Source organism: Callorhinus ursinus, unplaced genomic scaffold (assembly GCF_003265705.2).
Source record: "Callorhinus ursinus isolate GAN/ISIS: 27379988/994484 unplaced genomic scaffold, GSC_fseal_2.0 scaffold89, whole genome shotgun sequence".
Lineage (NCBI taxonomy): Eukaryota > Metazoa > Chordata > Mammalia > Carnivora > Otariidae > Callorhinus > Callorhinus ursinus.
The window spans coordinates 1032693-1059705 of NW_027397151.1; the positions used below are offsets into that span (position 1 = coordinate 1032693).

General features: G+C 59.5%; 3 protein-coding genes across 10 annotated transcripts in view; 1 reads left to right on the plus strand and 2 right to left on the minus strand.

Moving 5' to 3' along the window:
* Nucleotides 1-255: 255 nt before the first annotated feature.
* Nucleotides 256-14126, minus strand: SLC17A9 (solute carrier family 17 member 9). Of its 3 annotated transcripts, none has more exons than XM_073888311.1 (14): nt 13958-14126; nt 12761-12856; nt 8784-8981; nt 8261-8400; nt 6863-6962; nt 5496-5626; nt 4866-4962; nt 4533-4629; nt 3782-3869; nt 2952-2986; nt 2462-2577; nt 2085-2140; nt 1899-1928; nt 256-1344 (listed from the first exon to the last, which is right to left on the minus strand). In XM_073888311.1, the coding sequence occupies exons 1-14, from the start codon at nt 14023-14025 to the stop codon at nt 1181-1183; spliced, it is 1416 nt and encodes a 471-aa protein (XP_073744412.1). In that variant the 5' UTR covers nt 14026-14126; the 3' UTR covers nt 256-1180. The 3 variants fall into 3 exon arrangements, with proteins under 3 accessions (XP_073744412.1, XP_073744413.1, XP_025720865.1); XM_073888312.1 differs by lacking the exon at nt 12761-12856 and adding an exon at nt 10266-10410 and having other exon boundaries at nt 13958-14122; XM_025865080.2 differs by lacking the exon at nt 12761-12856.
* A 1029-nt stretch (nt 14127-15155) lies between these two features.
* On the minus strand, nt 15156-26402 carry GID8 (GID complex subunit 8 homolog). 3 transcript variants are annotated; one of them, XM_025865029.2, is made up of 6 exons: nt 26229-26402; nt 25806-26000; nt 23248-23377; nt 21997-22193; nt 21298-21495; nt 15156-20532 (listed from the first exon to the last, which is right to left on the minus strand). In XM_025865029.2, exons 3-6 carry the CDS (start codon nt 23363-23365, stop codon nt 20359-20361), a joined length of 687 nt encoding a protein of 228 aa, XP_025720814.1. In that variant the 5' UTR covers nt 23366-23377; nt 25806-26000; nt 26229-26402; the 3' UTR covers nt 15156-20358. The 3 variants fall into 3 exon arrangements, with proteins under 3 accessions (XP_025720814.1, XP_025720812.1, XP_025720816.1); XM_025865027.2 differs by having other exon boundaries at nt 25780-26000; XM_025865031.2 differs by lacking the exon at nt 25806-26000.
* Nucleotides 26403-26538: 136 nt separating this feature from the next.
* Nucleotides 26539-27013, plus strand: part of DIDO1 (death inducer-obliterator 1) — a 51343-nt gene continuing 50868 nt past the window's right edge. For 2 of the 4 annotated variants that reach the window (XM_073888301.1, XM_025864940.2), the window contains exon 1: nt 26539-26706. The gene's annotated coding sequence lies outside the window, so the exon portion shown is untranslated. The remainder of the gene's footprint in view (nt 26707-27013) is intronic. The other 2 variants (XM_073888302.1, XM_025864939.2) reach the window with 1 other exon arrangement.

The window sequence follows — 27013 nt, forward strand, 5'->3', positions numbered from 1 at the left end:
GCTGCCCGCCGTCCTTGTGGAGTACACCCGGGCCCTGCGGCCCAATTCTGTGGGTGCCCGCGGCAGGGGACAGTCCACTGCAAGGCCGGCGGCTGGGTCCCGGTGGGAGAGTGGCACCGCCTGCCCCATCCCCGCTCCCCTGCTCAGTCGCCTCCACCCTTCTGCAACCTCTGCCGGCTTCCCCGGCTTCCCCGCAGTGAGCCCAACAAATCTTTGCTGCATGTTATTCTTTTTAAAAAAGCAAGAGTAACAGTCTTCCTTTTCCAGTTTAATAGCCATCATTTAAATAAGTCTGGGGTGATTTTTCCACATTCTTAGATTCTTTTTTCTATATATACATCTTGCAGGATCTTTTATTAATTCCCGAGATGACCAGATCCTCTGGTAGGAGAGAAGGACAATGCAGGAGGGCTCCCTGGTCCTGTGGAGCGCCCTGGGCAGGAGAGGGACCCACAGTCCCCTTACTGCTGGCATCAGCGGGCCCAAGGGAGGCAGAACACTTCACCAGTGCCAAGGGACCCACGGGGGATGTCGGGGGGTCCCCAAAGGTGGGCAAGGGTGTCTAGCCCACGGCCCACACACTGGACTTGGAGAAGCAGAAATGCCACTAACAGCCCCTAAAAGCCCCTACCAGCCTTCATGAGAGCTGCAGGTCCCACCCAGGGCAGCTCCCCTGGGGACATGTGGTGATGCCAGGAGCCAGTGTTGGCTGTCATGACTGGGGGGGTCACCTAGTAGATGGGGGCCAGGGATGCAGCCCCAGTGCACAGGACAGCCCCCCTCACCCCACGAAGAATGATCTGGCCCCACGTGCTCAGCAGCAAAGCAGAGCAGGTCTGGGGGGAAGAGTCCAGCCCAGCAGTGCCCAGCCCCTGCAGTGACGGGCAAAGCTCCCACCATGGTGACCTCAGGGGCATGTGGATCTACACAGAACAGACTGCGTGTAAACAGCCACTACTAAAAACACTAACTCCACTCACCCCGACGTCCACGACCCCTGAGGGGAGGGCACAATCACCCTCGCTGCAGAAAATGAGGCCCACCCAGGGCAGCCCGGCTTGGCTAGGGCTCGCCTTCCCCCTGCTCACACATCTGGGGTCAGGGGCGGGAGGGAGGCTCTCAGACAGAGCCCGTCACCCCAAGGCAGACAGCACTGAAGGAACGGTCAGGCTGGGGGTGGCTAGAGGTCCTCGTGGGTGGGGCTCAGGTCCACTCGCTGGGCCTCTCCAAATAGCAGGAAGGTGCACAGCCCCAGGCTGCTGACGGCAGCCACCAGGTTGAACATGGACGTCCAGGAGCCTGTGGTCTCGATGAGGTAGCCCCCCAGGCACACGCCCACGACACCTGCAGCAGATGGGGGCAGACAGGCCAAGCGCTCCAGGGCTGTCCTGAGGGCAGTGCCAAGGAGGGCAGCTGGTGGTGGGGTTCCAGGACGGGAGGCCAGGGGCGGCCTGAGGGACAGAAGCCAAACTCAGGGGTCCAAGCCGCCAGGCAAAGGGAGGGCCGGCATCAGAGCGTCTCAGAAGGCCAGAGACCTCACGGGCTGCCCAGGAAAATGACCCTTAACAGGTCCCTCTGCACCCCCCAGGGGGAATGAGCCCCATCATTGTCATCCAGGCACTCAACCCTGGGAACCCGGGGCCTCGAGGATTTGACTCACATCGGTGGGTCAAGTGGGGGCTGGGGTACGCACCATCAGAAAAGGGAACACCATGGAAAGTGGCTGGGTTCTCGCCCTGGACCAGCTCCATGAGCAGCACTCTCCCCCTCCCCACTGGTCCGGCACTGTGGGACCCTTGATGGTGCCATGCCCACCCTGCAGGGCTGGGGTGCACAGGGGGTGGGAAGACTCAGGGGCGAGGCTGCCAGGAGGCACCCCAGCCCAGCCCACCTCTCACCTGCCAAGGCCCCAGCTGTGTTTGCCACACCTGCGAACAGGACAGAGGAAGAGAGCAAAGGACCGGTCACAGGAGGCCCCCTACCCAGGGGCAGCCCTGGGGGCCCAGTGAGGGGGCAAGGCTGGGTGAGCCATGCATGGGTGGGGAACGCCACTTCCTATTCAAACAGCGACCAGCGGTTCTCACCAAACAGAAAGCCGGCACAGGATGGGGCCAGGTCCTGGATGTTGACCGAAATGCCGCTGTGGGAAAGAGGAAAGGGGTGACCACGGGGCGGCTGCCACCCCCTCAAGCCCAGGGCTGGTCCTCTGAGCACCTGGAGCCTAGAAACTGCCAAGTGGGTACTCAGAACCCAGCCCAGCCAAGGCCTGCCCGCCATGCCGGGGCACCTGCCACGCCGGGGCTCGAGACCACACCAGGGGCACAGCCCCACTTGGGCCATCGCGCCCACCCTGGCTGTCCCACTCCCACCACGACGCAGCGCAGGAATCCACTACCAGGATGAAACAAACAACAGCGGGCAGCATGGGGCAGCTCTGGTGGGAGGGGCGCCCAGCCCTTACCTGTGGTTGAAGGTCTGCAGGCCAATGGACGCCGATGCAAAGACCACGGACTTACAGAAGCTTGAGGTGTGACCCAAACACAGAGCAAAGACGCTGGACAGCCCGAGGCCCATCACCTGCGGGAGAGAGGGTGGGTGGCTGGGCACGGGCCGTGGTGGACACCTGGGGTGCCCTGAACAAGGTCCGGGGGGAAAGCCCCTCCCAGCCTGCCCCGGGGATCCGTGACACGTGGCTCCAAGATAAGCCAGCCCCACTGGCTGGACTGAGAGGGAAATGTGAGTGACCAGGCCCAGACATGTGTGCCAGGGCTCAGGGACACAGAGAACCCAAAACACAGCTGGGAGAAGCGCCTAAAGTCAGCCAAGCCAGCCCCCAGCACTGACCCAGGGCACCCTCCAAATGCTTTCTGGGTTGGGTGACTGGTGACACCCCTCGGGTCCCAGGAACCAAATAGGGGTGTCCAGAGAGGCCCATCCCACCCTCTCCCTACCTGCATGAACTTCCGCACAGCGATGGTCCTGTAACCTGAGCAGAGGGAGACGGGGAGATGGTCCCATTGGCCCATTTGTGCTGAGCCCCTGAGGGCCCCTGATGGGGTCCCAGCCAGCGCTGCTGCAGAGAGGGAGCAGGGAGGGAAGGGACGGGCCCTCGGCTCAAGGTGGGGTGTCCTGTGTCGTGTAGGAGGCGTGTGTACACGCGTGGGAGCATGTACCTGCCCTGGGGGTCCTGTGTCCCGGGTGTGTGTGTCAGCGCATGTGCAAGCATGTGTACCCTGCACTGGGCGTGCACCTAGAGGATCCTCTAGGACACAGTCACGCAGACACACAGAAGGAGGGCCTCTGGGACGGTTACGAATGTGCTCTCCTCACGTTTCTCCAAACCCTCTCTTTCTCCCGCCATGAGTGGGTAGCAGTTTTGTAACTAGGGAAGGACTACCATCTAAGCGTGCATGTCTGTGAGCTCCTCGTCCTCGGGGGTGTTCCCTGGGGCCCTGGGCTCACACACACAGCCCACCCGACCTATGACCTCTGACCCCACCAAGTGGCCTTTCGTCCTCTGCAGAGGGTTGGGGCTGCATCCAGCCCCCGGGGAGGAGCTCCACAGTCACAGCACTTGGACCCTCTCACGGCACCCCAAACCCCCAGGGAAACTGAGGCTGGGGGAGGCCAGCTCTGAAGGGATGGGGTCCCATGCTGACGGGAGGTCCTCGGGGGGCAAGGCGTCTCCCATCCCTGTAGAACCCCCCCGGAAGGGTGCTTCCCACCCCCCGAGTGTGGCAAAGCCGGGCTGGTTCCCAGCGGACCCTCCCCCAGGGCTCACCCTGATTGATAAGATGGTCAGAGAGAAACCCGCTGAACAGACTGGCGGGAATCGCCACCAGCCAGGGCACCACGTTGAAGACCCAACCCTGCAGGGAGGAGGGAGGCCTCAGAGGGGACAGTCTGCATGGGCCAGGTGGCTGCCCACGGCCACCGATGCCCAGGAAGGCTCTCCCCGCCCACAGACTGGGCTCTTGGGCTCGGGGGCCTCTCTGGCCCTGACTGTCCCCCACCCTGGCCGAGCTCCAGGTCCACTAGCGCTGTCTCCCTGCAGGCCGCATCTCCCTTGTGGCTCCCCACACCATGACCGGGCTGAGCTGGGGGTGCAGGCCCACCCTGGGGTTGTGCCACTTAGGGGGTCCTGGTCACCAGACGGGGAGGGTGGCCGGATGGCCGGGCTGGTGTGAGCCAAGCTGACCAGCAGGGGACACCCCTGCCTGCCCATGTCATGACCCCCGCCTGGCCCATCCTCAGAAATGACCATCCACAGACTGGCTGCTGGGCCACAGGGGCAGCCGCACGCAGTCCATCCTGGGAGTGAATGCTGTGGGGGACGGCAGGAAGCCGCCCTGTCCTTCCCCAGCATGCACCGGCCGGAGGTGCCAGCCGTGAGCTTGGGTGGGGCCATCGCAGGGCCAGGAGCCCACGGCCAGAACGGACAGATTCCAGGCGGAACCAAGGGCCCCTGTGCATGCCAGGCACTGGCTCTGTGGCCCTCCCTCACCCTGTGAGCGCCAGGGTGGCCCACCCACCTTGGAGCTGGGGAATGTCTCCTCAAAGAAGGTGGGCAGCCAGGAGAGGAGGATGAAGAAGGAGCACGCAGAGGACAGCTGGGAGGAGATGGCCGCCCTGTGGGAGGGGCGCCGGGCTCAGGGTCCACACACCCCGGCCCCACGCACGGGACCCCCTGAGCACTGCCCCCACCCCGGGGACAAGGGAGTGGAGCTCAAGAGCTAGGATGGGGCGGGGGGACCCACGCCCATGTAGGCTCTTGCGGGGACCGTGCCGGGGAACACCCGAGATCCGCCAGACTCCACCCCGTCCCACCGCACCCCCCACACTGTGGTCCCGAGACACTGGCTTACCAGACAGAAGGCTTTCGGAAAAGCTGTCTCCAGGGAACTTTGGTGTGCCTGGACACTGGCACGCCTTGTGCCAAGACACCCAAGGCCAGGATGAGATCTGAGGGGGGCAAGGTGTTCCCACGTGAAAGCTACTCAGAATCGGATGACAGCATCACTCACAGCCGACCGGCTTCTGGGGGCAGCTCCTGAGGGCCAGCGCCCCGACAGCCCTGTGGCCCTGCCTGGCTGTGTGTGGGTCCCGCCATGCCATCCTCCTGGAGAGCATCTTGGGTTGTCAGCATTTACCGTTGAGGGTCAACACTTGTGTTGAGTCTGAACAATGTTTCTCAGCCCTTCCCCTGCCCCCGGAGCCCCCAGGCCCTGCTTCCTGCTGTCCTCAGACCAGCTGACCCTCCAGGCAGCCTGTGCCTGGCAGACAGCTGTCCCCGTGTGCCTGCATCTGCCTGGGCACAGCTCTGAGGCCGGAACCTGGCCAGAGCCGGCCTGAGAGCAGGCGCTTTCCTCAGGCTCCAGATGGGGCAAAGCCGCAGCTCGGGGTCTTGCGTTCAGCAGATGATGAGCGGCTACTGGAGCGGATGGGCGCCAGGCCCTCGCCCCTCCCCGGGCAGTCACCCACCCGACCACGGTTACCTTGTTCACTCAGCAGGTACCTGTACACGTAACACACCCACAGCAGGGTGAGCCCGCCAGAGAAGTAGAAGACACTTGGCCAGCCGTACCAGTCCAGGAGCAGGGAGCCCACTGCCCCCGTCACCAGCGTCCTGGAGGACAGACAGCAGCGTGGCCATGACCCCGGGCTTCACTCAAGCAAGGCGACCCTCTGAGAACCCCCAACCCCCCCGTGGGAGCTTGTCGCCAGGGAAGCAGGCTCAGAAGCTCCAGTCTGAACATATTTTGTGAAGCATTTCAAGCATTTGGGGAGACTTCTGGATGCCTCGGACCCGGGGGGATGTGGGCACAGCCACGTGGCTGTGACGTGGAATGGAGGCCCTGCCTTGCTTTCATTTCTTGCTTCCAGGCCTTCAAGTTGGCCTCCCATTGTGATGTGGCTCCTTCTAAACTAAAAAAGGCTGCAAAGAAGAAGGGATGGTGTTGGGAACTCAAATAAAGCCTCCGTGATGTCCAGCTTCACGGGGCAGACGGGCTGAAATTCTCAGATTTCTAAATGCAGAAGCAACAGAGCCCAGCACAACGCCCGGACACCTGGCGGCTCCGGGGTCCCAGACACCCCTGTGGGGCCTCCCCTCCCGCACGCCCGGCTGTCCGCAGAGCTCCAGCCAGGACGGTTAAAGGAGAAAACAGAGGAAAGAAAGCGGGGCCAGCAGGCCTGGGGGGAGCCTTCCCCTCACAGCCTCCGTGGGCAGAGTCTTTCCCTGTGCATCTCAGCGCAAGACATGGGCCCAGGGCGCCCAGCTGAGGCGGGATTTCAGGAAAACAGCACATCCTTCTTTGTGCAAGTTTACCCCATGCAGCTTATCCAGAATTCCCGTTCCACTGGGCACCCTGGCTTTTTATTTGGGCTGCCACTGGGCCATCCACGGGCACCCCTGACCCTCTGATTTTTTGCCTACATCCCGGCGCAGTGACGTCAGAGGCCTGAGCCCAGGGGTGGCGAGGCCCCAACAGCACAGCAACATGGCCCTTCTCCCCAAGCAAGGCCTCCATGCGGGAGCACGGGAATCACGTCTGGACCACGCCCACTGCCCCATTCCCCAGCGGACGGCACCCCTCTGGCTCCCCCAGCACAGATAAAGGGGCTTCGGTGGAGTGGCCACTGCCCCAGCCCACGTGCCGTGCCTCAAAGCCACACCACCTGCCCAGGCGCTGGGGACAGGACATGCACAGGGAAGCACTTTGCACAGGGAAGACAGGTCTCCTGCAGCACGGAACCAGCCGCCCGCATCACCCTGAGCCACAAATGTGCCCACACGGGCTGTCCCTGCCTGGACCCCCCGGGCACACCCTCTGTCCCCTGGGCTCCCTGGGCTGGGACTTACCCGAACTGGGAGCCAGCCCCCACGGCACTGTAGGTGAAGGCTCGCTCGCTCTCTCGTACCTTCTGGGACAGCAGGCTGGTCAGTGCCGGGAAGTACACGCCTGTAACAAGCGGAGAGCTGTGTCCCCCAAGTGTCCCCCTGTCAGCCAGGGTCAGCGAGGGTGGCCAGACAGGGCTGGGAGCCAGGCTGGGAAGCTCCCCGGGGCCCGTCCAGGATGACTCAAGTTTGGGGTGTCCTTCTTGCTCACCCCACCCCCAAGGGACCAGCAGGACTCAGCTAAAGACTCTCCGCGTGGGGGACAGCTGCGCTCATGGTCGGGCCACCAGCGCGGCCGTGGGAATGACCCTGACAGCGGCCTCGGGCCACACCGGCCCCAGCGTCCTGGCACTGATGCCCACACTCACGCCCAGTCTCGCACCCACGGCGCATGGACAGCCCTGTGCAGCCGCAGTGCCCCACGTGACCTTGCCGTGCGCGCCACCAGCCGTTGCCCTGGAGGGTGGGGAAGGGAGCTTGGCCCCTCCCTGTATATTTCCTTACAACTTCCTGTGAGTCTACAATGATTTCAAAATCTGACTTTGCGGCTCCCTTTTCTATGCTTTTCTCTAAAAGCACCAGGAAAAGCTAAGAGGCCAGGGGGTGAGACAGGGCTTGGCCTTCCCATCAGGGCCCTGTCCCCCAGCCCACACCAAGTGCCACCAGTAACCCAGAGTGATGGCTGCCCCTCGAGCCCCCGTACTGGGTCACAGACCGGCCTCCCAGGAAGATGGGTCAGGGCCACCTGGCTGGGCGCCCAGACAGCCGGCTCCTGCCCAGAAACCCCAGCCAGTGTGCGACAGCCCAGCCGCAGGACCAGCCCCAGGCCACGTGTGGGGCGCGTGGGGTGAACTCACAGGAGCCGACTGCCTGTGAGCCAGACTACTGGGGCAGGTCAGCAGATCAGTAGCAATGTGGGTCCCAGGGGGGCTTGGCCGGGGGGCAGCCTCTGCCCAGCCTCATGCAGACACTCAGCAAGTCCCCACCGTGCCAGGGCCAGTGGCGCCCACAGTGCCCATGCACCACGCTGGCTGCCGCCCATGCCTCTGGAGCAGCCTCTCTGGCAGAGGAGGGATCCGACATTAGAAGGTGCCGGACTTGGCAGCGTCTCTAGAGAAGGCCCGGCGCTGCGGCGTCAGACCGGCCCGGCGGCCGCCTGCACACTCTGTGCCCCTACTCCGTGCCCGGGCCACACTGCCAGCCCGCGGCTCCGGCGACCTCACCGCGGCCACACAGAGCCGCTGACACCCTCCTCTGGTGTAAGGCGGGAGCACACGTGAGGACATGTGTGTGCACACACGCCCGGGGACAACGCGTGTGTACTTGCCTCGCTCTCCCACGGCTGAGACCAGGTAGCCCTACCTTGGAGCAAACCTGTGAGGATGCGAGAGAAGGTCATGAAGAACAGGTGGGCGCTGCTGAGCTGGGCGAGCAGTGGGGTGGCGGCGGTGATAATGCCCCAGGCGGAGGCGGACAGCAGGATGACCTTCTCACCACCGATCCTGGAGGACGACAGGAGGTCAGTGACGGGAGCTGTGCGGCCGGGTGGACGGGCAGGCTGGGAAGATCCTGCCCAGGGGAACCAGGGTCCGAGCCTGCTCAGAGAGGCCCCGGGCTGGGCACGGCTGCCTTGTCCTCCTCTGCCTAAGAGGTGGACGGTAGGCACACAGCTGCGCCTGTCCGTCTGTCCCAACAAGCACCCCACTGGGCTGCCGGGGGCTCCTCAGGGTGCTGGGCACCTACCCCCCTCCGACCGCTGCCCCCGTGGAGCTCAGCTCTCCCAGGTGATGTCTTGTCCTGGGGGGGCCCTTCCTCACACTCATTCTGTAGGAGCCACCGCCCCCGAGGGCGGCCCCAGCCCTGCATGGGGAGCAGTGCTCCTCACCGGTCCCCCAGGTGGCCGCCCACCACCTGCGTCAGGCAGTAGCCCCAGAAGAAGCTGCTGAGCACGATGCCGGCCTCCTTCTTGTTCCAGCCAAAGTCCTGGCTCATGGAGACGGTGCACACGGGCATGCTGACGCGGGCACAGTACAGCAGGCACGTGCCCAGCAGCAGCGTCCCTGTCCACACCTGGCATTCGGGCCTGCAGGACAGAAGGGGCCGAGTCAGGCCCAGAGGGGCAGCATGGCCGCCTTCAAACACCTCCGCCCCCGTCTGTGGCTCCGAGAGCATGGGCCAACCCTGGAAACAAGCCGCTCGTGGCAGCATAGGCTGGGAACAGCCGGACGGCCAGCAGAAGGGCAGGTAAAACAATCCTCCCTACACCTGGAGGACTGTACTCCGGGACTGGCTGTCAGGATCCAAGCACCCAGCTCCCATGCAGCTGACAGCTCAGCAACCCGCCCAGGGGGCCCCAGGGCTGAGACCGAGGGAGGGCCTCCCACAGGGTGGGAACAGGAGAGTGGGTCCCCAGAGGGTCCCCAGGAAAGTGGTGTTTGCCCAGCAGAGGACATCAGGGCAGGCAGTGCTGGGCGGCCAGCAGGGGGACACAGCGCCGTTGGGGTGGTTGGCTCTTGCAGAACCTGGGCAGGGGTGAAGCACCACTGGCTGCCAGGGGAGGTGGCCAGGCAGGTGTGCAAAGAAGGACGGTCCTTGAAACTCCTGGCCCATGCTCTGTGACTGTCCCTGAGACTAGGGAAGTCAGAAACTGCCCCAGCCAGGAGGACATGACAACCCCATGCATGTGGGACCCCAGTGGGGTCCTGGAGCATCAAAACAAACAGCAGAAATCTCAACAAACGATGGGCTTTGGCTCCTAGTGCCAGGTGGACATTCGCTGACGGGACAAAGGCAGGACACGGACATATGTGGTGGGAGGTACGTGGGTCACAGGGGACCCCAGGCCCTTCAGAGTGACTCTGGAAATCAAGAACTATCCTCAGAGACAAAGCTGACTTTTCAACGACAAGAGAGGGAGGAGCTGTGGACATTATCCGAGCGGGTGGGAGATGGGCGGGGGCACCGCAGAGGCTTGTGGTGTCTGGGGTGGCAGGCGTGGCACCGGGGGGCAGGTGCTGAGGACAGCGGAGAGGCCTGGAAGCACACTGGCGGGGAGCTCAGAGGTCCCGCCCTCACCGGACGTCCCCAGTGAGGCACAGGGGCAGGCGGCTGGCTCCTCCCCAGGGAAGAATGACCTCCAAGGTCTGAGGGCACCTTCTTGCCAATGGGTGGTGCCCACGCCAGGAACTGGGTCACTGGGCCTGATAAGCTGTGCCCGCTACCCCACAGGCAGGCCCTGACCTGGCACAGGGCCCGCCTCGCTGGGGGAAGAGCTGACCAGCGGCACGTTGGGCTGCCCCCTCCCAGCAGGGTGGATGTGACCATGGGAGCTGTTCTGGGGACTCGTCAGGGGAGTGAGGGTTTGCACCTGCCATCTGTGGTGCCCTGCCACGCTGGGGGCCGCAGCAGCCATGGTGAGCCTGCGTGTGGCTCTGGTTGGGGCTGTGGACTGGCCTCTTCGAGCCCGTTTCCTCAATGAAGAAGGGCTCATGCCCATGACATCTGCCTCCTTCCTGGATCAGTAAACAGCGGAGTGACCAGCAAGTTCCTGATGTCCCCACAAGGAGTCATTGTCACTGTCCAGGAGGGAGGCAAGTCAACCGTGTCCACGTGGGTCCACGCCCCCTTGCAAACCACCGTGTTCTTTCCCACAATCAGGGAGGAGGACTCACTCTGCACGACCGGGCCTCCCCGGCCGCCGTCCTCCACAGCCAAGAGCCGTTGCCCTCGGACAGGCCACAGTCCCACCAGCAGACACAGCGGACTTGAGTTTCGACAGAATCCCTCAGGGGACTCAGGGTTCCAACAGCCCAGCCTGCTGTCCCCCAGCAGACCCATATCTGCAGGCCGGGCCCCGTGTGGGCTGGTTTGGGAACTCCGGGTCCAGCGTGCCAGCCAGCCCTCGATGGGCTGTGTGGTGTGCTGCAGTAGAGAAATCTGCAGGCAGAGAGGCTGGGGTGCCGCCTCGGCCCGTCCCTGGGCTGCCATCCCTCCACGTGCATGGGGAAGAGGTGGGACCAAGATTTCCGAGGGGTGCCATGGGTGGGACTCGTGGGCACCCCTCTGTTGTTCTCTGCACTTACACAGCAGTCCAGTGGGAAATAGGGTCCCGTGCTAAAAATATACCCAGTTCTGTAATTCCAGAAGCCGGACACCAGACCCTGCTTTGGCTGAGGCTGTGGGAGGGCGCTCTTCTCGGAAACTGCCCCGGGACCCCTAGTCATCATGCCCCACCCCCAAATGTTCCTGGAATGATTCAGAAGCCCGGACAGTGGGGCAGACCTGACAGGTGTCAGCGGCCTCCCCTACTGGAGATGCCAGCATGGAGGGGTAGCCCGCAGGGCAGCTCACCGGCTCTCCCTCTGGGCTAGTTTTCCTGCCAGAACTGAAGACCAGGAGGTGGTGGCAGGGCAGGGGGCAGGGGGCGGGCATCCATACTTGCTCAGTGCCCCTCCGACACGGACATGGGACCCCTGGGTGTTGAGACCACTGTGGGCTCAGGTACCCATCTCCTCCGGGATTCCAAACCTGAAGATGACACCCCCGTCTCCCTGGTGCCCATCCCTGGGCCTTGGCCAAACCTGGCCTGTGAGCACCTCACCCAGGTGTCCATCCCCAGGTGTTCATCCCGAGGGCAGCAGGCCTGTGGGGACACTGCTCCTTCTGAGTAGACGCCCCATTGTCCTCACCAGGGAGGCACAGAGCTGTCCGAGTCAGGCCAGCTGCCAGCCTGAGCCCTGTGGCTGCGGCTGGAGCCCCTGGGGGTGTGCCTGCTTGGCGGCATCACCATGGCTTCCAGATACCCTATGCTGGGTGGCCCCCGCGGGCCCGCAGTGTTCCTGCGCCCCCATGCTCAGGCTCTCTGCAAGCATCCGTGTGCCTGCCCGAGGAGCTTTATTCCTTTCTGTGGTCAAAGCTGTGGAGGGTCACCTGCATCCAGCATGCCCACCTGGCCCTCGGGTGCCTCTCACTGGTGACCGCGAGAGCCTGGGTGGGAAGTCCAGTCAGAAACACTGGAAGGCCAGCTGAGGCTGACCTGCTCTGGAAGGTTGGCCGGTACCTAGAATACGGTGCTGCCCCTTGGCCTCCTTATGACCACAGGACACCAAGGCAGGCCCCTCAGCGTGCAGGCAACCAGTCTGCTCTGAGCCTGTGTGGGGCCAGGTGCTGTGTGCCTCCTCCTGGGCCCCAGAGGCCCCCCAGGTCCTGAGCTGGCGGGCATTGCCAGCTAGGCAGGCCAAGTGACTTCCTCTACAGCTGGTGGGGACACAGAACGAGGAAGTCTGGCTGCAGGCGGGGACCCAACACAGACAGCTGCCCAAGGGCTGGTTAGCACGCCAGCCCCAGACTCCTCCATCCCACGGAGGGCTGCTTGGGAACACAGGCTACAGCAGGATGGGCCAGGAAGGCTTCATCCTGCTCACTTTGACTAGTCCTGAGCCTCAGGTCTGTGCCCCCAGCTCATCAGAATGCTTCCTGTGAACCTTCTAGAACCTTCTGCTTCCTGCCAATGGCCCTGTGCATGAGAAGCATCCATGGCTGAGCAAATGTGTGGTCACGTGCCCCTCCATTCAGAAAAGGGAAATGTGCCGGCGCTCCAGGCCAGGAGAGAACACACAGGTCCAAGGCCACTGGCTGCCCCCACCCCACAGATGCGGCTGAGGAGTGGCGGCCCTGCCTCCCGGGACCACGAGAGCAGACGTGTGGTTGTCGATGCAGAGGGCACGCCGCGTTGGCTGCAATAAACCACCACGCTCACTGTGACTGATATGACTGTCCACCCAGGGGTGGGGTCAGCCTTGTCCCAGCTGAGCCCAGCTCCACTCAGGACCCCACAGACCTCTGGAGCTGGGGCGACCTCACCTGCCAAGGGCCTGGGGAGCTGCGGGTGCTCCTTCCTGAGCCAAGCACAGAGGGAAGAAGTTAAAGCAGGGCCAGCCAGAGCCATTGAAACAGAACCTGAGAGGGAAGTCTGCAGAACATTCCATAGCCCTGGGGCCACAACCCTCTGCCCACAGGGCCGTGGAGCCTGGCCTACCACCTGGATCAGCACCTCAATAATCGGGACGGCGAGGAGGGAAGACGGGAGCAAGGCAGGCCGCAGGGCACTCCTGGACCCGGCCGTGCCCTAGAGCAGAGTCCTATCCCAGTGATGCCTGGCAAGGAGACGCCCCACTCCCCGCACCCTGTCCTACAGGAAATTTCCGGCTTCTGAGGGCTACTTTGGAATGTCAGCCTCTCTCCATCTTTCCCACTAGCTTTGCCCTCATTTTGCCCCAGCCTGGGGGGGGGGGAGCCGCCCATTAGGAGTTTCCTGCAAGCCTGTGCCTGGACGCAGGGGCAGGAACCAGCCGTCGCCTGCAGGGAGTGGGCTCCCCGGGCTTTCGGAGCTGGTGGACTGGCCCGGGGATCCTAGGGCCCGACTTGGATCCAGGGTCCAGCTGGCTTGGCTGAAGGTAGGCAAGGGCGGAGGCACGGTGGTCTGGGAACTCCTCAGACAGTCCTACCTCATTCTTGGTTGCTGTGTGTCCCTGCCCTGGGGACTTCTGCATGTGGCAGTGGACGTGGACACAGAGTATAAAAAGGAGTGGGCGATCTGCCTAGGCCCCGCCCATGGAGACCTGTCCACACACACAGCTGGCAGGTGGGGGCAGGACTCAGCACTCCCCCTACCTCCAACGGGCTCCCTGTCAGGTGACCCTGTATGGCTCCTCCTTGCCCTCAGGTCTGGAAATTCGTGGGGTCCTACCTGGCAGGGGTCAGTTCTAGGACTCACAGCTGTGCCTGTGAGCAACCTCTCCACCACCCGGGATGATGCCCCCCACCCCCAGGCAGACATCCTGGGATACCTCCTGCCTGCACAATCCCAGGACCCTGGAGGTCCTGGAGAGGGCTCAAGTGGCACTCGCAGGCCCTGGGACTGGACGGAAGGGAGGAGGGTCCTGGGTTGGGTCTGGGTACTTGTGCGCTGACTGCTAGGGAAGCGCGCAACCCCAGGTGGAGGGATGGTGGCCTCGCCCCCTCCCCAAGCCACCGCCCCATCCCACACCTTGGCCCCACCTGGACCACTGGGCGTCCTCGGCCCCGTCCCTGCGGGTTTCCTCTGGCGGCGGCGGCAGCGGCTGCATGGGGGGCGGCCGTCCGTGGGCGCGGAGCGTCCAGGTCCGGCTCCTGCCTGGCTGACCCACACAGGCAGCACCGCCCAAGGCCACGTGTCAGTCCCAGCGGCGCTTCCGTCTGGCGCTCCTAGGACGTGTCGCCCCCGGACGGCCACCGCGGAGGGCGGGCGGGTGGGGCGGGGCACACCACTTGGTTCCCGCCCCCTGCGCTCTGCGGGCGGCTGTCAGGGTCCACCTCCCTGCTGCTCCTGGGGCTGCCTAGGGCCACTGGCGTAGGCGGGGAGGGCGCGGGGTTACCTGCTGCAGGCTGGACAGACCTGACTGTGGAGGGGCTGTGGAGGGGCCGAGCCAGGTGGTCCTGGGTGCCCTGGCCCAGGGCCTTTGACTTTGACCTCGGACACGTGCCCGTGAATTGGGGGATGGTGGTGGCTCCCCCCCAGCCCCGCCCCGATCACAGGGCTACCAGCACTGGGAACAGTGAGAGTGCAAGGGCAGGAAGAGCCAAGGGGAGGCAACTTTTAAGATGAATCTTTGGAGGTGGGCTCCAGCCCTGTCACCCTGAGCCAGCCTGCACTGGGAGGCCGAGGGGGCCGCGTCTGCGCCGCAGGTGGCTGTGGAAGGGGCGGGTGCTCCCCACAAAGCTGTACGGAGCACGCAGGCTCTGCCAGGCCCCAAGCCAGGTCCCCTCACTCGTGGGGGGCTTCACGTGTCCACACGAAGGACACAGCCAGCACGGAGAGCAGTGTAGAGCAGTGGGCGTGCTGGGACCCAGTGATAAGGAGTGGACTCCTGGGCACACTGCACTTCCCTGCGCCCCGCCCCCGGCCTCAGTCCACCAACCTCGCAGCAGCCTGGCCAACCTTCCCAAGGCTTCTCACTGCCCTTAGAACCAAACCTGTTATATCCCCACAGCACAGGGCCCGCCGTCCCCACCCTCCAGCCACAGGGCTGATTCCCACCTTCCCCAGCCTGCAGAGCCAGCCCCAGGGGGATGGAGCCGACCGGCAGGGTCTCCCCTGTGCCCCCCCGCCATGTGCACAGGAACGAAGGGAGGGACCAATCCATCTCTTGAACAGAATTAATAACTCAATGGAAGAGGAGCAATGAACTATGTAGGATTTCACTGGAAACCAGAAAGATGAGCTTTATGATAATAAATGATTTAATGCAATATCGGTTCTACATGTGGAATTCCTGAAGGTTCTGGAACAGTTCATTCTTTTCAAAGTGCTGGTGAGTTCACTATTTGAGTCTTGAAAACACTGCTGTTCAACGTCTGTTTCACACTAAAAATACGCCTGGACACCCAGAGATTAAGGACTCGCTGGGCCCATGAGTCTGGAGCCACGCAGGGACCAGCACTGCCCCCTCCCCCTGGGTCTGTGTGCTTCTGCTGCCCCCCCGACCCCGCCCCCCGGGGACCCCTGCCACCCAGCCGGGAGTTCTTGGGAGTTCTCGATGATCCTCAGGCTTGCTTCACTTTCAAAAGCCAGTTGGGAGAATGCCAGTTGCGTGACACCTCGGTCTGCAGCAGAGGAGACCCGGCCTGCAGGAGGAGTCTGGCCGCACGGCAGGGGGAGAAGCCCCGGGCAGGCAGTGCTCCGACACCTGAGTCCAGCAGTCCCTGTAGGCTCGCCTCCTCATCCCCCGGCTCCGGTACGGCGCACAGCGTAGCACGCCCGCCTGCCTGTGCCGCGTACACAGCCGGGCAGGGGGCCTGCAGTATGACCTGCTTCAGAGTGCAGCCAGGTGGGAAGGTACGTGCAGATAAATCCACTGCCCCCACCTCTCGCTCCTTCTGCCAATGATTTTGGTTGGAGCTGAGTATAGAGGAGTCCGACAGACATTCTTCTGTGCCACGGTCAGAACAGACCCATCCACCTGGCCTTCCAGCTGGGAGACTTCCCTACGTGCAGGAGTCTCAGCCCTACCACATGCTCCCTGCAACGAGAAAGACCTCTGCCCCGCAGGTGCAGCCATAGGACAACCAGCTCACCCAGACCGCCCCCCCCCCACCCCCAAGGACCTCAGGCTGCTGGAGCCGGGGCCTGGTGTCCTGCAGAGGCAGAGCAGCTCAGCCACAGACACCAAAGGCCCATCAAACCCTGTCTTCACATCTACGGCAGTCAGTCATGATGAGAATGAAAGCGTCTCCATGGCATCTTGGAATTAAGGCACAACATCCAAGACAGGCAGTCCTCACGCACTGGGGACTGTGGTCCCAGCCAAACACCTCAGATGGTGTTGAGTGCAAAGCCACGTGCCAAGTGCTCTGCGTGGGGACATCCCCACGAACTGCCACACTGCCTCCTCCAAGGAGGGATGCGCTGGCGTGAAGAAGTGCTTAGATGCCGTCACTGCCTGGGGAAGAGTGCCAGGGGGCTTCCTCCCCCTCTCCAGTGTCCACACACCTGTGGGGGCTACAGCCCGTGATGCCGCTGCTCCAGCACGAGGCACCCTCACTTCCGCACTCACTAGAAGGCACTGGAAAGCTGTCACTCCAAGTCTCCTTCACGTGTCCCACAACTGCCCTTCACACGAGGCGCTAACGGCCCCGGCTGGCCAGGGCACAAGCCTACGGGGAGAAGGGCCTGGCGCGCACTACAGCAGCCCCTCTACTTTCAAAGTCTGGACATATTCATAAGTATTAAAAAAAAATAACTTTTCAGGTTAAAATCATGCAGCAGGTGGCCCCAATCTATTTTCCTCACCAAAATGAAAGTTCAGGGCCACAGCTCTAGAGAACAGATGACAGATTTCAGAGGTGCACACGCGACACCGGACGGGGCTGGTCAGAGGGAACAGAAGAGCAGCAGAGCATAAAGATGCGTGAGACTATGTTTCCTTCCGCCAGTTCTCACAGATGGGCTTCCAACGGAATGTGTATCATATTGAATACTTTATTCTTATTAGAATATCTTTACAGGGAAAAATACAAAAGACCTTCCAGATAACCCCTCTGAGAAAAACATAAAAGTTGTACTATGAAATTAGGAACAGACAGCAAAAGCAACCTACTCTGCATTTTTCAGAAGATGCTGTGGCGGGCACACATGCCCTCAGGAACAAAGCCGACTCGGAACCAGGGGTGCAAAGAGGCTCATACGAAAGTCACATGACCAATGCGGACAATACAATTTACTCTTAAATCTGAAAAAGCAACGCATTTCTGAAACAGAAACATACCCGCTGTAAAAACAAAGCACGTGGTGTCAGAATAACCTATCAAAATGCTGCACCATAGGGCTTCTAAGGCTGCGCAGCCTGGCCCCCGATGTCCTACTGTGCACGGCTCAGTGTCTCCGGCGGCTGGCAGGCAGCCGCCCTGATGGTTTCGGTCTGGCCTTCTGCTCCTGCTGGGACTCCACGTTAACTCCCAGAAGCGGGTCCTGCCCCATTACCCCAAAAACACCATTGCCTTTAACACAAAATGTACACAGTTCTTTCTGAAACCCCTGGCTCCACCCCTCCCCCAAAGTAACACTGTCCAAGGAAACAGACCTCACCCTGCCTGACAAAGACTGCCCTTGGAAGAGGCATCCTGACTGCAGGGAAGAGCCACCTCCTTGTCCCCAAGGACTCACACACGGGGCCTTCAGTCCATCCCAAAGACCAGTCCCAAAACACATCTGCCTTTTCTAGACCCTGGAAACCTTAATTCACATGGCAAAATATATTAGCTCTTGTTGGATTTGCAATAATCCCTATGCTGCGTAAAGATTCCAAATTAGGGGTTATTCCTCACACAACTTCATGATATCAGGAACATAGAGTACCAGAATAGTCTCAAATTTTATTTATTTCAAGGCACTTTCCACAAGAAAATGTAAAAAGAATAATCTATGTAAAACATTACATTTTAATAAACACAACGGCAAGATCCAAAGGAGACAAAGAAAAATCAAATTATACTTAATGTTCATTATCTCAAAATGGCTTAATTTAGTTTGCCGGCTGAAGACACAGAGACTGCAAAAAGGTGGCAAACAGGAAAAGTCCACAAAGCCACTCCTGCTGAAGGAGGTCCCCAGACAGGGACAGCGCAGGAGGTGTAACCCCAAACCCAGGCCGCAGACAGAAGCAAGGACAACAGGAGCACAGCTGAGAGTCCCCATCAGACCACACGTGGCTCCCACTAGCGGCAGCACCGGCCTGTGACGTCACTCACGGCCCCAACAGGTGGACGTGCACCAGCACTCCGTCCTACAGCTGCTCACATTTCCTGCACGTGACAAACCCCGTCCGGGCCCTGATGGCTCATGGGTGGCTCCCACATACAGAACTTCCCGTCACTACGCATCTGACACCCTCTAATGTGAAAAACGTGTCAGGGTGATTATATATTAATTATGCACGTAAATGATCTTATATACACGAGTAACAAAAGCTGACTAGAAACATGCTGAATTCTCTGGTGCTTTACAAACATGTAGGTTTACCCACACCTCTCTGCTGGTATTTTCTCTTCCATCTTCTGCTCTGTGTGACGATTAACTACCTGAAGACTAAAACCTTCTGCTCTTAATACCCCCAAGTCTCAGAGGAAATGGCCCCAAAGAAAGGTCACATTTGGAGAGGACTGCTGAGCCGGTCAGAGCGGAAACACGTCCGCTCCTGGGCGTCAAGAAGACCCCCTCCCCGCCCCCCGCCTTTCATCCTCACAAAACCACAAGGGCAGCAGAATGGCAGTCAGAGGCCAGACAGCCCCCAGGGCCTGCACCACCTTGCCTCTGCATCGGTGATCACCCAGGGCAGCCGACCCTGCCCCAGGCTCCTGCCCACTGGAGAAAACCACTGCTCCCAGAGTGCAGGTGGAAAGCAGACGGGGAGTGAGAGAAGAGCTGACATGACAGCCCTTCACGATGCCGCCCAGGTCTACAGGCAGGTGGGGACAGGGCCCAGCAAGCAGACGCACACCACCTGACCTACGGGCATGGCCACAAGCCTGCCCAACCCTGCCTGACGCGGGAACATGCTCCCTGCAATTCGGCTGCCATTGGTATCTGCCTCCACGAAGCCCCAGGTGCCAGACTCCGTCCTGGCACCGGGATCCACCCAGGGAGGACAGAGTCCCAGCCACCGCAGCAGCTGGGAGCTCCCACCAGAGGATGTGCGCTCCCGGACACCGTCACCACCACGAGACTTGGCTCTGTAACCGTCGCCCTACAGAACCTGTGCCCAGTGGCACCTGCAGTGAGTCCACACACACGTGTTGGCACTCCGAGTCACAGGGGCACCTGCATCCCAGTACCTGCACCAGTGGCGGGACCTGGGAAAGTGCAGAATGAGGATGCCTGGGAACTCACGACCACCACGAGACAGCGAGCACACACCAACCTGTGGTGCCAGCCTCCTGAGGCAAGCACGCACTCCCAGCCAGGGAACCTGCGGCCCAGGTACAGCAGCCGGCAGCACGGCGCTCCCTCCCCCCGCCGCATCTGCTTCCAAGCACGCGGGCCACACCAGGCCAAGGGGCCCTCCGGCCGCAGGGATGAGCTGATGCCACTGCCATCACCACCAGGACATAAGCCCCGAAAGCAACAGGTTTGAAAGCAACAGGTTTGTTTGAGATGATTAAAACTTTTTAGAGGCCATTTTGGTCATTCTTGAGATCAAAGAGAAACCTTTATTTTCAACAAAACTGCCTAGAAGAGAAGGTTCATTGATCCACTAGGAAAGAGTCTCTCACCACAACCAGCACCAAAATATATATTTAAAAAATTAAAAAACACACAGCCCCACCCCTCACGCACACATCTCCCCAAAAGCCACACAACCCAGACCAAAAGGGAAAACAAATCAAACTCAATGCCCTCACACAAAAGAAGTCTTTGAATTAGGATTTACAAATTTATATAGTCTTTCCTATGAAAAAACAAAAACAAAAAACCAAGGGGTAAGAAAAAACTTCTGCACAAAGGCCTGACGAGTCTTAGGAGATCTGAGAAAACGTATGTTCTGCCTACAAGCTAACAGAAAGCAAAATAACGATCAGTGCTTTTCGTAGATTTGAATGGGAGGCCTCAGTTTAACAATATGCCCTCATAACCGCGCACTCCGTGGCGGGTGCGATCCTGCAGGAGCCCAACAGCAGGAGCGCGGCCCATCCACGCCTTCAGAGCACACCCCGAGCAGTCTGCATCACACTTCCAAAGAGACAGCGTCATTCATTGCAAGTTTTCCAGCGCTCAAAAGGGCCATTTTTCCCTTTAAAAAAGATGCCGGGTCAAAAAACAAAGGTGGGGGAGGGTAGAGTTCTCTACTGCAGTAAAAACGTTTCAGTCCCAGACAGCTGCTCCGAGGAGTCCGAGCCGGGGAAGCACGGGGCTGCGGGCACAGACTCTACTTGGGCTCCTCGATCACACCTTTGCTCAGGTCTGTCATTTTGGGATATTTTACTTTCTTCTGGTCCAGCTCATTCTGAGCCCAAAGGAGGAGTTTCAGTAATTTTGCCAGCTTGGGTGTTGACTCACGATTTTCATAATCTAGTACAGCTTGGTTAACCTCACTCCACACCTAGAAAATAAATACATCCAATAAAAAACACCACACACGCAGAGCACCAGCGAGAGTCTGTTACCACGTGCTTTTTATGCCTCTTGGAAGCCGTTTTTACATGATGAACTCATTATTTATTTAGACGAACATGAAGCCCGTCACCAGGAGGCACACCAGCAGATGTTAAACACACGTTTCTCGCCCAGAAGGAGCACATGGTCCAGTCAGCAACGCTCCTATCTGGCCTGGAGAGCCGTAAAATGCCACAAGCCAGGCTCAGGGTGGCGGGGGGGAGGGCGGGGTACCGGACGGGAAGAGAGAGAAGGCCGGGGCGGGTGTGACCTGTGTTCCACCGGACCCAGCCTCGAGGGACACCTGCAGCAGGCCTGCAGAGTGGCAGCCCCTCCGCCAGGAAAGGGCGCTGCCTCTGGGGGGGGATCACGGGCCGGCTTGGGGACTGCAGCACACAAGTACCAGCAAGGACGTGAAGAGATTCACACGCAAATAAGGGATTTAAAATAAAAACGTTTAGGACACCTATTTCTAAGAGTCTCCAAACAGAGAAAGATTAAGATACAGGAGAAGCTGACAAAGAGGTCTGAAAATCGTAAAATAAGTCACAACGCTCCGTTCCTGGCTTCACACGGTGAAAGATTCCACATCAGGGAAGAATAGATGCTGTTGTGACCGAGCATCACTCGCCCAGACATGGCCACGCTGTGGTTCCTGAGCCGCACCCTGAACACCCATGGAGGGGAAGGAGGACCCCCTTGGCAATCTTACCTTCTGCCTCTGCATCATATGAAGCAGGTCTCCAAAAGGCGACTCCTCAGGGTTATCAAAGGCCAGCAGGGCCAGAGTGCGCTCCATCTCCGTCAGGCACTCCCTGCTCTCCTCACCTTGCTCTGCCAGCTGGGTCTGCGCGAACTCCAGCGCCGCCTCGGTCTCACGCTGGCGGATCAGCTCTATGAGGTGCTGTTGCTGGTCACCGGCAAAGGCAGACAAGCTTACACACCCACGCCCGGGCACGCAACGCCCGGTAGCGCAACACTACTTTCTAGTCAAAGGACATCTTAAAGGACAACTTCCTAGCATCCCTGAATTATTAAAATAGCATTTTTTAATTAAACTTTATTTATTTGAGAAAAAGACAGAAAACACACAAGCGGGGGAGCAGCAGAGGGAGAGGAAGAGAGAAGCAAGCAGAGCCCAACCTCACAACCCTGAGATCATGACCTGAGCCGAAATCAAGGTCTCAAGGTTGGCTGCCTAAGCAACTGAGCCACCCAGGTGCCCCTAAATTGGCATTTTTAAACCAAGAACAGCTTCTGAAATACGAAAGACAACAGATAAATGAAACCCCTTCCCCACGCAAACTAAAACCATACTCTATTAATGCCAGCTGGCCTTGTGCCTTCTGAAATCGCCACATGTAACCTTGTGGAGTATCCACAAACCAGGTGCCTCTCAATGGGAACTCACTTGCAGGTGGAAGTAAAGGTACCGGTTTGTGTCCAGGAGCTCTGGGTGGAGACTGTTGATCAATGCAATAGCCTCCTGGATCTGGCCTTTCAGAATCATCTCACGGATTTTAATCCGCTCATCAAGTGTTTCTAGATCCACACTAGGTTCAATCCCAGATTCCATTCGAAACTTCTCTGCTGCTTCCTTAAAGCCCTCTGTAAATAACAACCATCTTCAGTGCTCGGAAAGCTAGCAAGATATTAACGCAAAGCATTTTTATCCCTACAAAGCCCATTCATCTCAAATAAATAACCTTCAACATGACCCGCACTTTCTTAGGGATTTGGTATTAACATCTGTGACTTACTAGTACGCCCCATACAGAAAATGAAAAGAATGTGTTTCGCTCCTTCCCATCCCATCCAAAAAAGCTCTCACCTACCAGCCAGGGGTGAAAATGAATGTCACGAGGCCCTGTGCATTAGGGGCTCCTTAAAGAGGGCTGCGGTGCCAGGCCCAGATGCAAGGAAGCTGCAGGTATGCTCCAGGCGTGTCTGGACACACTGGCTATGCCTTCACGGCCTGCAGGGACCTGGCCACTCCTGCCTCTTCGTGAGCCCACAGTTCTCCTCAACGTCCAAGTTGCATGTGTGCGTCCCCGCCCCCCGCCCCCACCCCTGCCTGCTATAGGCAGACACTTCCTCATCGCCTTTCAAACAAAGGTTGACTAATTTGGTGCAGAGGAGTACTGTGAACAAGGGGAAGGAGACTCATACCTGTTTGAAACAACTGGATTTTCTGATCATGTACAGAATTACCCTTTTCCTTCCCAATATCAAGAAGAACTGTCAGTTACAGACCCCGTTTCTTTGCTTCTGTATGCTTCTGCCCTTCCCCCTTTCTCTTTTGAGTTAGGTGCACCTTCTACAAACAGTCCTGTATAATTTACCAGACTGGCCAGAAGAGATCAGTTACTAGGGACCTTCAACGTACTGTAGAACATTCTTAATTATCTTAACTGTAAAAATGTCAAAGATCAAGGAACAGGTTTTTGCCTTAGAGCTCAGGCACCTGTAACACCAATCTCATCTCCAGAAGACCTTAACTTTACTCTGGTAATCCACAAAGTTATTAAATTAGCATGGTGTTTTCTACAACGCCCAAACACAACTTCACTTTCCCAAGGAACTTCGATGGTAAAGTGCTGATTGTGTGTACAAAAAGGCAGAGTTGCATCCCACAGGCAGCGTCCTCATTGCGAGCCCTTACCTGTGACCAGGTAGTTCATAATGAGGCGGTTCATGTCCGCCCGCTGGACATGCAAGTTATTGAGTTTCTCCATCCACTCATCTTTTGTGATTTCATCAGGTTTTTCTGCATAACTCATTCTGACTTATTTCTACAAGAAAAAAAAATATTTTAAAGATTAGTGAAGATCAAAGGAATGAAAGGTACGGGATAGGAAACACATTCAGTGGCACTGCAATAGGGCTGGATGGTGACAGAGGGTGGCTATACCTGTGAGCACAGCCCAACCCAGACAGTTGTCAAATCCCAACATTATACGCGAGAAACTAACCTAACACTGGCTCTCAACTACATTTCAGTTAAAAAAAAAAAAGAATTTTTAAGAATTCTATAACAACTGTGATCATTTCAGAGATAAACACAGCGACACAGTATGAAGTAACAGAGAATGGGAAGATTTAAATCTGGAGAACAGCAAGTGCAAAGGACCTAACACCCAAAGGCAGCTTAGGGACCAGAAAGGAGGCTGGGATGTTAGGAGACAGGATGTGTGCAAGGAAGAGCCAAGAGCCTCCGAACTGCCAGGTCAGGAGGTGGGGCGTATCATACTGAGTAAGGCCTTACAGGCTGAGGGAGGATTTTAGGTCAATTCTCTTCTAGGCACAAAGGGCAGCTGCGAGGAGCAGGAGCTGAGGAGGCGTGCACTCTGACACAGTGCCCGTGAGAAGTCCGCTGCCAGACACTCACCAGACCGACCAACGCTAAGGAGTCTGACAATACCGACTGTCGACAAAGCCAGAGCGTTCCCTTGCATTCTCTGATGCTGCTGCCAGAGCAGACTGGAACCGCAAACATATTTGGCCTTCTCCGCACAGCTGGCACGTGCTCCTCGAAGCCCAACAACCCTACCACAAGACTGAGACCCTCAACACTCACCACTGAGCACCAGACATGTATGAGCCCACTCACAGAAATACTGCTCAAAATGGCAAAAACATGGGACCCCCCACCCAGATGTTCATTCAATAGCAGCTGTTCATTCAATGGACAGACTGTGGTTCACAGAACCACAATCCCAGGCCCAAAACCCTTAGGCAGGTATGTTTCAGAATTAAAAGTTTGGCAGACCGTATAAAGCCTATATAGCACAATCTTACCTGCATCACACGACATCCTCACTGCAGTCTGGGGCAGCACCCCACGTTAAATATTACTTCTTTGGGGAAAGGTCTGAGTACCCACACTGAGTGAAATAGAAGTTATCAAAAGCTTTCACCAAGTCAGATTTTTGCCATCAAATAGTTAAAACACACACACACAAACTTTTGGTTTTCAGAGCTATTTGGACTTCAGAATTGCTGAGAAAGGATTCTGATCATGTGGTCGCGTAAGAGAATTTACTAAAACAGTTAAAATATGAGCAAAGCCACGTGGATGACTCTTACAAACCAGCTGGGTGGATAAAGTGAGTTGCAGCAGAGGCCCAAGCGTGGCAGAATTTTGCAAAGAACAAAAACAGCAATAAACACGAACATGCAGTGTTTTGTTGTTTTAAGCAAAGACCTGATGCTCAAGAGGTGGTTACTATGGGAAGGCAGGGCGGACAGGTGCAGGCCCTGGGAGCACCAGCTGGGCTCTTAAGGTGGGTGGTGAGTCCACCACTACCTACTGCCTACTACTTCCTATTCTTTATAAGTAACCTGTAGGTTGGGGATACTACTTCATGCCAGCAAAGTGTATGCTAAATTGCTTCGCTAAGTTGAAAACTTCAACAGTGGAAGTGGGGTGGTGAGTGCTGAGCAGGAAAGCCAACAAGGAGCCACCCAATAGGAGCAGTGCCACGAAAGTCAGAGACACAGCTGGTGAAGGTTCTGTGGACGCAAGTCAATGGCTTTGCAGCTGGACTCAACATAGAGGGATTAAAAAAAGAAAAATCAGGAGCCCTTGAGGCCGGCCGAAGCTTTCAAGCTTGATACCTCGGAGGAGAGGGCCACAGAGGAAGAGGAAGGCTCGAACAGGTTTGAGGAGTAGGGCAAGTCTGGGCTGACTCTCAGGCAGCTGGAGAAGTCAAGCAGGCACCTGGATTATAGGTCCCGAGCTCAGCGCTAGAAACGTTAATTAGGGAGACATCCGCCAAACAAGGATATCGAAGGCCAGGAATGGGCGAAGATCGCCCAGGGAGACAGCGTGGGAAGGAAAGCAAAGGCACGAGACAAAGCCCTCAAGCGCTCAGAGCGAGCCGACCGACACTCAGCAGCGACAGAGGAAGGCAGCAGGTGAGACGGGCGGGGTGGTCTTCCTCGCACAGACGCCCACGTCCTGTAGCTCCAGGCAAGGGCAGACTTCACTCAGACCACCGTCAAGGTAACCTAAGGCAAACGAGGCGCCTCTCCCTCGGTTCCCCCGAAGCGACCCCCCATCACACCAGGACCACTGCCGCGAGAGCGACTTTGGACAGCAACGACCCGTTCTACCTCGTGCAGGAAGAACGCAGCAGGTAAACATTCAACAACCTAAGTAAGCCTCGCAAGTCTAAAGACGAGCGACACTTGCTTTCCTGGCGGCGTGTACGTCCTCACCAGGTCCGCGTCCGCTCTGACGCGGCTGTCATAAAAATCGTTCCCTCCGCAGGCGCACAGGAGCGGTGTTTCGCGGAATTATCGACAGTCGTGCGCGACCGCTTCTGAACGTCGGAGCCTCCCCTCGAAACGCTCGCCCCTTAAGAGGAAACACCGAACTGCAGCGCCCAGGCGCTGTGCGGTCCGGAGCCCTCCCTGGCCGGGAGAAAGGGGGCAGCTTGACGTGCAGACCCAGAAGGCCCCGGCTCGGCCACCTGCTCGGACCTCGCACCCCGTCAGGCCCCCAGCGCCGGCCCCCTCCCGGGCCCCTCCCCGCCCTCCTCCCCGGCTTCCACCGGGCCCCCGCCCCGCTCCACCCCGGCCCGCCGCCGCTCCCGCGGGGAGGCTCAGCCCGGCCGCCTGGGTCCGCCGCGGCCATCTTACCGTGCGGATCCCGCCTCCCGCGCTGCGCGGTCTCCGCGGCCGCTCGGGGGGGGGGGGGCCGGGCCGAGCCCGGAGGGAGGCGAGGCGCGGGGGGACAGGAGGCGGAGGCGGGAGCCGCGGCGGAGGCGGGGGCGGGGGCGGGGAACGGGAGGGCAGACGCACCGACGGCCGCCCCTTCAGGCACCTCCCGCGAGATCGCGAGAGCGCAGGCTCACGAAGCGGCAGCCAATCAAGAGCTCCCTCGAGGGGGCGGGACGCGGCGGCCGCCCGGAAGCGCGGGACTCCAGCTTCCGTCCTTGCGCAGAACTCCGCTCGCGGCGCCCTCGCTCTACGGGTTGGCGCGAGAGTCAAAAGGCGTCGGCCGCCCCTGGGCAAGATGGCCGCCGTCGAGGTGTCGTTGTGGGGGAACTTCGCGCCGCGATGGCGACATCTAGACTGAGGCGGAGGCGAAGGTCCCAGCTTCCTTTCCGTCATTTGTGTGAGCTCGGAGGGTAGGGGCGGGGGGGGGCCGGTGGTGCGCGCCGCCCCGAGGCGGGGGGCGTCCCTCTCCCCCGGGCGCCTGCCTTCGCGCGGGCCTGGGAGGAGGCGGCCGAGCGCGCCCCGGCGGGAGCTTCCCGTGCCGTCGGTCGGGGCGGGCTGCGGGGGCCTGTGGCGGCGAGCGCTCGGCGCCTGATGAGTCGACAGAAACGGGCCTGCCCTCGGGGAGCCGGCCGCCCGGGGCTCGGGGGTCCGCCGGCCGCGCCGGGCCGGGGTTCCCGGGGTGCGGGAGCGGGGCGCCGGGCCGG

What these genes read in the sequence shown, in the direction of transcription:
- SLC17A9 (XM_073888311.1), bottom strand. Translation starts at nt 14,025, where the DNA reads ATGCAGCCGCTGCCGCCGCCGCCAGAGGAAACCCGCAGGGACGGGGCC. An exon ending in GAGGACGCCCAGTGGTCCAG is followed by an intron (nt 12,857 to 13,957) that starts GTGGGGCCAAGG and finishes CTTCCCTCTCAG; the next exon opens with GTTCTGTTTCAATGGCTCTG. An exon ending in CACAGCTGGGGCCTTGGCAG is followed by an intron (nt 1,345 to 1,898) that starts GTGAGAGGTGGG and finishes CATCTGCTGCAG; the next exon opens with GTGTCGTGGGCGTGTGCCTG.
- GID8 (XM_025865031.2), bottom strand. Translation starts at nt 23,365, where the DNA reads ATGAGTTATGCAGAAAAACCTGATGAAATCACAAAAGATGAGTGGATG. An exon ending in ACCTTTACTTCCACCTGCAA is followed by an intron (nt 21,496 to 21,996) that starts GTGAGTTCCCAT and finishes GCCGGTGACCAG; the next exon opens with CAACAGCACCTCATAGAGCT. An exon ending in ATATGATGCAGAGGCAGAAG is followed by an intron (nt 20,533 to 21,297) that starts GTAAGATTGCCA and finishes TTTATTTTCTAG; the next exon opens with GTGTGGAGTGAGGTTAACCA.